Below are 7,068 nucleotides of genomic sequence, written 5' to 3'. Positions count from 1 at the left end.
GTTTTTTTACTTACTGCCAGACACAATGCCTAAGACACATAACAGACAGTAAGGAATCAGCAAAAGGAATCCTAAAATGATGCATGATGATCTAGGATTGTTGCCAGCTTTGTTGAAATGTTGTAGTTACTCTGAGATGTCCAATTCTGATCATTTTACTCAAAATCTTGACCTTGCAAGCTGTCCATTATGCATTTTTACAACAAAAGACCCAAATGTATATAACAAAAAGATAGCTGCATCAGTTTTGTGACAACCAAAGTTCCTGAGAAATTGTGTAGGTGCCCTGTATGCTCTAGATTTGATAGCCCGGACAAGTTTGAATGCTGTGGTCCAAGTAACTCAAGACCTGTTGCTGCTTTTCCAAGATTTTTCTCTATTGCTTGAAAATTAAGAAAAAGACTATGGTCATTCTTGCAGAATCCAGCTTCAGCAGCACTTAAAATACACCCAACACATGATTTTAATTATTTTATATAACTACACTGTCAAACAAGGAGTACCAATACAGTCACAAGAGTTTGTCACAGTGTATGAACAAGTGTTCTATTTCGCAGCTGTTGCACATATTCTTTTGCTTGATCAAAACCAGTCTTTCGTGGCTCTGGAGGAGGAGGAGGACCTTCCACCAGCTTCACAAAGTAGTGGCACCTCACTAATTTCATGATGCCAAACATGCCTTTACCATGGTAACGAATCCGTTTCGTATATTGGCCTCTGCCTGTTAATGACTCAGCTGAAAGAAAAAAGGGGGAAGGAGAGAAAAGACCATTTAAGTCTCAGAATAAACTACTACATATCTGCAATTAAAACATTGTCTCAGTGTATTTTTCATAATTGCATAGAAAAAGTTATTTCCATTCATGATTCTCCCCTCCAGCTTACATTACTTTTAGCAGATACTGCTACAGAGAAATCCAAGGGATGAGTTTACACTCTTCAGGAGCACCAAAAAAGTGTATTTAGAAAGCATTCACGTGAATATATAATAAACAAGAAAACCAAGCAAAGCTACATAGTTAAACAGAAAGCTTGCTAATTTATATAGCTCTTACAAATGTGGTACTAATTCAATTGCTTTTCAGTACTTTGTCCATCTATTCCTGGCAAAGTCTTAATAGACTTTATTTTTCCTCCACTTGACCAATATTGCATTCATTATAAGTATTTTCATTATCTACACACCCAGTCCTGCACTAGCAAATAAGCTGTCTTTATGGCAGAGGCCTGGAAGGGTCCAAAGAATTCTAATCAAATCTCTACAATCCAGGTTTCTTTAAGCTGATGAGGTGAATTTGATAACACATCATATTTGGCAAGATAGCAGATTTTTTTTTCTTTGAGACTGAAAACACCTATACCTAAGTATTTCTCATGTTTCTAGGCAAGAAAACGTGGTAGCTTTTACAGCCTTATTCCATAATTATCTGTCTTATTAAGAAGTCTCCTGTCAATACCCATTTACTTGCACACAATGTTTCTAAGAGAAGCCTAAATTTCTGATTCTTCAAAGGCAGTAGTACTATTCCAGGACAAATTTCCACAACCTATGTTCACTGGCTGCATTAAAAAGTAATACCAGCTTACTTCCTGCTATCTAGTCTTTTATACTCATGTCAAGCAGCTTCCTCTTTGGGACTGTTTCCACACTGGGAACAGAAATTCCATTCACAGATGAGTATCTTTAAAAACAATGCATCTAGTCAGTGCCAGAACACCACTTGTCAGAAACCAACTATGAGAAACTGATGGCCAGAAAACCAACAACCACATTAACTTCAGCTCTGCTTAAAATAGGGAGCACATGTCTTTAATGTTTCACTAAAGACATGTTTAACAGAAACTATCCATCCACTTCTACTGATTTGAAGCAACAGAACCTTTAAGAATAAACTGTTTCATCAAGTACATGTAAGATGGTATTTTTGTGTACAGAAATATGAAAAAACTTACCTATATGTAAATTTGATTTGAATTCCACATTGTGATTTTTTACTGCCATTTCTTGAGCTTCTAACAGAACCTGTAACAAGAAGAGATAGAAGTATGAGCAGAAACTGAAGCAATGCTGTTTCTTATCTCTGGATAAGATGGAGGAAATTGCAAGTTTAAGTCAATTACAGAAAAGTATTCTAGAGACATCAAAACTATTAGAAAATAGACATCCCTTACATAAATATGTTCTCTGCACACAGATTGAAAAGCTTCAGGACAATTATTACACTTTCAGGGAGGAGAGGACATGGGGAAGATGGCTCCCACGAGCAATTATCAGTATTCCATCCATGGACCTTCATCTAATTAGACATCAAACTAAAAACAAACTTCAAGGTAGACCAAAAAAAAAAAATCAACATATGGCATTCAGTACTTTCAGCTAATGTGAGATTCTTCTTTGTTATTATTATGCCAGCAAACAAGTAATTTGAGACTCCTAACAACAACTGTGTATGAAAAACTTTTATGCCGTTGCAGAACTCAGTCGTTTCCCTGACACTATCCCTCATCGTCTGATTTTGAAGAACCAAAACACATTGATATAGTGGACAGTGACAAATTCTGCATTATTTACTACAAACTTAACATCAAGCATCATTACAGAGAAGATGATACCCACGTTATCATTACAAAATAAAACATTCAGCACAAACTATTTCTGTATATCTTTGTCACATTACATGAATGTGGTTTGAATGTGTTCCCAGTAGACTTAGACACATCTCCAAATCTCTGGTGCTATTTATTGATTTAAATGTTTTATTGAAATTAGGAGGGTTAGAGAATACTACTGCATACCTCTTTGATCACCTTTGCTCCCTTTTTATCATTAAACTCCAACTGCGCAAGAGCCTGATCAATGGACATTCCTTTTATCTGCAATTATAAAGCATTAGTTAACTTTTGTAATTACAAATATTTCCATTCTCTTACTCAAAAAACAGTATCTCAATTACTTTACCACTACAAAGAGCAAGTCAGAAAACTTTAGCTTCCTTAATTATCATCATCTCTTCAATGCAATACCTTACATACAGTACTTCTCAACCAAATATTTAATTAATTTATTTTTTTAAGTGAAAAAAACAGCCCATTACTCTGTTTCAAAGTTCCCCTTGCCATCTACTGCTAGGCCGAAATTAACATGATAATTCTTCCACAGCACATGAACTGTATATGATCCTGGGTATGCACTGAGAGCATACTAAGATAAACAAAGCTAAACAAAATTACAAACAGCTGCTTACCTGCACTAGTGCATGCTCTTCCTGAGGACTCTTATTAAGATGGTGATTACTCTGACTAAACTAGGCAGGTAAGTCAAATACTGAATTTAAGAATACAAAATTTAATTGTACTTTTGCTTACCAGTTTCGCCAGATACCACATCTTATCTTTGCTGTATTTTATGTCCCTCCGACAGTGATATATTTCCTAGGTGAAAAAAAAGTTAGAGGACTGGTAATTTTGCTGTGAAAACAAGAATGAAGCATACGTTCACTCTGCAACATATGCTCATTCTAGGAATAAAAGAAGCATGGCTCTCCCTACTATACCATGGACACACCAAGTCAGGCATACCTTTGCCATTTTAAACTGAAAGCATTATACAAAAAAAATAGTTAGCACACAGTGAATTTTAATACAATCTTGTAAGAATTAAACTAGGTTATAAACAGAGGTCCCTGAAAAGCCTAGTCAGATTTTTCATCATCTTTTCCTCTCCTCCTCCCCACCTTTTGAAGCAGTCTAAAACTCACGTGCCCATACAGTCTTTATTACTCTGACATCGAGTGAACTTACTGGGATAGCAACAAAGCAAAATTACCAGAATGAAACTAATTAGCTCTTCAGAAGTGAGGAGGGTTTCAAGTTTGACTGGCATTGAGAGTTGTCTCCAAAGAGCCATTTAACATTATTACTGTACCAACAGGGAACAAAAGCAGCTAGTAAAATTTAACAGCAATACAAATTTGAAGGACGTGGCATTCTTCACAGAAAGAATTTGATTTCAGTTGGTTGATAACTCTTTTCATATATATTGCATTAGTCACTACAGTTCACAGCATGTATTTCTAAGTTCTAGGCCATAATGTTGATAGAAGTGACAGGTGCTCATGGTCCACAAAGCACGTCAGAAAAAAAAAAATAAATCTGTTCTTTTGAGATGTAAATACTTTATTTTGCTGAGCAGTATGCCTAGCACAGGACAAAAGAGCTTACTTCCCAATGAAGTACGATTATGAAAATGGAAATAAAAAACATCAGCTTTCAGGAATGATGAAATACTGAGTAATTCACCTAAAACTCTGCCAGGTTGATGTACAGAGAAAGCAGCATTGCTTATTCCCTCCAAAGGTGCAACACTTAAGTTTCATGAATGACTCAAAGGACTTGCTTCTATTCACACTTAACTGTACTTCCCAGTTTTAAAAGGACCAGGAAGAGGAGACATGGAGAAACTGCATAAGTTTGATGTTATCAAAACCTAATCTCATCAGTTATGACTGCATTTTTAAAAAGCTGACTCTTCCAAAAATTCTCTTGCATGACCAGCAAAAGGCCTTCACTGAGGATACAGGTAACAAAAGGATTTTAGATTCTTTGCTTCCGTTTATGGTTTAGCAAACACAAGTTGCTGTGCAACAGATGGAAGAGCAACAGTCCCACTGTATTGTGTTTACAAAGTGGTTTCCTAAGGAAAAAAAGACTTCTGCAATCACATGTTATGCTTGACTCACACGTCCATCCCCACACAACTTCAGAACCCTCCAGACCATATCAAGCAAATGAAGCAACTACTGTGAGAGCAGACAACCTACAAACAGCTCCATTAAGAGGCAGGCCGCAGTAAGAGGCAAGCATCAGACCTCAGAATTTATAAAGCAGGAAAAACAAAAACAAACAAAAACGAAATGGAGAGTGTACACTATTTTACTAACAGTAAAGAGGCACCATTAGTTCCACTACTGAAGAAAGTCACATTTATAGTTTGGTGCAGAAGCAACAATCCAGCTGTCTTCTTCCCTAGTTAACTGCTGATGTTATGTACAGGACAAGTTTATAGTGATACATCCCCGACAACTTTCATCTCTTTGTAGTTCAGAGAAATTTTACAAGCAGAGGAAGGTGGCATCTTTGTCATGAGCAACACATTAAGTAGGCGATCAGCTGCACAGCAACTTGCAGTTTCAATATAATTTAGAAATGGAGAACATCCAGAGAGATGTTAATTTTTCCAATATCAACATGCCAAACAAACTAAAATGTTCAAAAGAAACAAATGAATAAACTACCAGAATAATGCCTTGTGAATATATGCAGAGACAATCTACTCTGAAACTGCTAAATATGAACAGGTAAAGAAATTCACAGGTGTATCCTTACAGCTGGTCTGCGAGGTTCTCCAGGCAGCTGCGGAGGGTAAACGATCCTGTTCTTTTTCTCCCACTTCCCAACTTTCTGTAGACATGCACTTGTGTGGATGCATGACAGAGGGAAAACGCTACTGGATGCTAACCACCTGCAAGACAAAAACTAGAGTCTTTGCTGCTGAACAGAAACGTTCTTGCTGTTCATTTTATCTGGAAAATTGCAAACTTACCCGTCACAATGAAGAAAACTGTCACATTTGAATACTTTCAAATAAAACTGCTCAAGTCCTTCACGGTTCACACTGCAAAGGCTTTTTAATTCAACAGAAAGCTTTAGGATTCCTAAAGTATGCCAGGAACCTTAAATGCATTTGTGCAGCATAAGATTCTACAGTTAATGTCTCCTGCTCATCATACTAAGACACCATTACCTTTCTGGTCTTGCGAGGAGTTCCTTACTCACATAAACAATTCACATCTTCAGTTTTCCAAGACTAGCCAATACTTATTTAACTTCTAACAACAAACATTTTAACAGTAAACATTTCTACCTTTTCAAGTACTAACAATATTAGAAGTGTTTAACCATCCACCCTATCTGAAATTTGAAAGGGAAAATAATCTCAACTGCTTTCAAAATGCAATGCAATCACTGTAAGATAGCTGACAGCAAAAATACTTCTGCAGTTTTCACTCGGTTTGCTCACCTCAGAGACCAAGCTGCATTTTGCCCCCTGCTGACTGGACAGGGCAGCACCAGGCAGCCATTGGCAATACCAAGAAATAGCCGAGATCAAGAGCAGACACTGAGCTCTGAGGCTTGAGCAGCTTTGTCTGGGTTGCCAAACGGTGTAAAGCATTTTAAAAAGAGACTGACAAGCAGAACACAAATTGTTGATTTCAAGAAGGCATTGTACAAATTGGAAAGCTCTCACATTGCATCAGTAGGAAGTAGGACACTATATAAATGTAGACATTATGGGTTCTTTTTTCAGTTATTATCGAAACAATTCAGCATCACCAAATATAACACCACCTATCAACGCAGGACAATACTTGACGAGCACATGAACGTCATTTCGCAATTTAACAATGTAACCAACACTAAGTGCTGCCCTTCATGCCTCAGCACAAGGCACGACTGCGCCTGACGGCCTGAGGAATTCCGCATTCCGTGCCTTAAGGCGCTCCAGCCGCATGTGGAGAGCAACTCTATTTATTCATTTTTGGAGAGGGAAAAGGACACAAACGCTTTACAAGAAGAAAATAACAAGCAAAAGTTTCTATACTTCACACGTAGGGTTTTAAAAAAATTTGTTTCATGCTATATGTGTAAGGCTTTATAGGCCAACTCACACACAAGAAGCGAGGGCAGCCCCGAACGAGCCCCAGGCACCCGCACTCACCTCTCCGGCCGCGCCCAGCCCAGGAGCCCACGCAGCCAGGAGCCACCTGCAAGAGGAAGCAGCGGGGTGAGACGGGGGAGAGCCCTGAGAGCCCTGAGAACACGAAAGGAGCCCGGGGCTAGAGAGGAGAAACCCCAACCCCAACCCCACTCACCAGCGCCCAGCGCCCTGCCCGCCGCCATCTTCCCGGCCGCGCTTTGCAGGCGGGGGGCGGGCATTTCGCGACGCTTCGCGGCGCGGCGCCCGACGGCAGCGCCCCCGGCCTGAGGGGAGAGGCGGCGGCGGGGGCG

The 7,068-nt window shown here is 38.9% G+C and overlaps 1 protein-coding gene across 1 annotated transcript; it reads right to left on the bottom strand.

Moving 5' to 3' along the window:
- Positions 1 to 466: 466 nt before the first annotated feature.
- On the bottom strand, positions 467 to 7,042 carry MRPL22 (mitochondrial ribosomal protein L22). The gene is made up of 7 exons (XM_068698237.1): positions 6,933 to 7,042; positions 6,779 to 6,824; positions 5,386 to 5,521; positions 3,367 to 3,432; positions 2,797 to 2,874; positions 1,954 to 2,023; positions 467 to 736 (listed from the first exon to the last, which is right to left on the bottom strand). Exons 1-7 carry the CDS (start codon positions 6,994 to 6,996, stop codon positions 525 to 527), a joined length of 672 nt encoding a protein of 223 aa, XP_068554338.1. The 5' UTR covers positions 6,997 to 7,042; the 3' UTR covers positions 467 to 524.
- Between the last annotated feature and the right edge of the window lie 26 nt (positions 7,043 to 7,068).

Source organism: Anas acuta, chromosome 14, assembly GCF_963932015.1.
Source record: "Anas acuta chromosome 14, bAnaAcu1.1, whole genome shotgun sequence".
NCBI classification, from domain to species: Eukaryota; Metazoa; Chordata; class Aves; order Anseriformes; family Anatidae; genus Anas; species Anas acuta.
This window is presented reverse-complemented; position numbering and strand designations above follow the sequence as displayed.

What these genes read in the sequence shown, in the direction of transcription:
- MRPL22 (XM_068698237.1), bottom strand. Translation starts at nt 6,996, where the DNA reads ATGCCCGCCCCCCGCCTGCAAAGCGCGGCCGGGAAGATGGCGGCGGGC. An exon ending in GGCTGGGCGCGGCCGGAGAG is followed by an intron (nt 5,522 to 6,778) that starts GTGAGTGCGGGT and finishes TTTGTCTTGCAG; the next exon opens with GTGGTTAGCATCCAGTAGCG. An exon ending in GAGCAAAGGTGATCAAAGAG is followed by an intron (nt 2,024 to 2,796) that starts GTATGCAGTAGT and finishes TTCTTGTTACAG; the next exon opens with GTTCTGTTAGAAGCTCAAGA.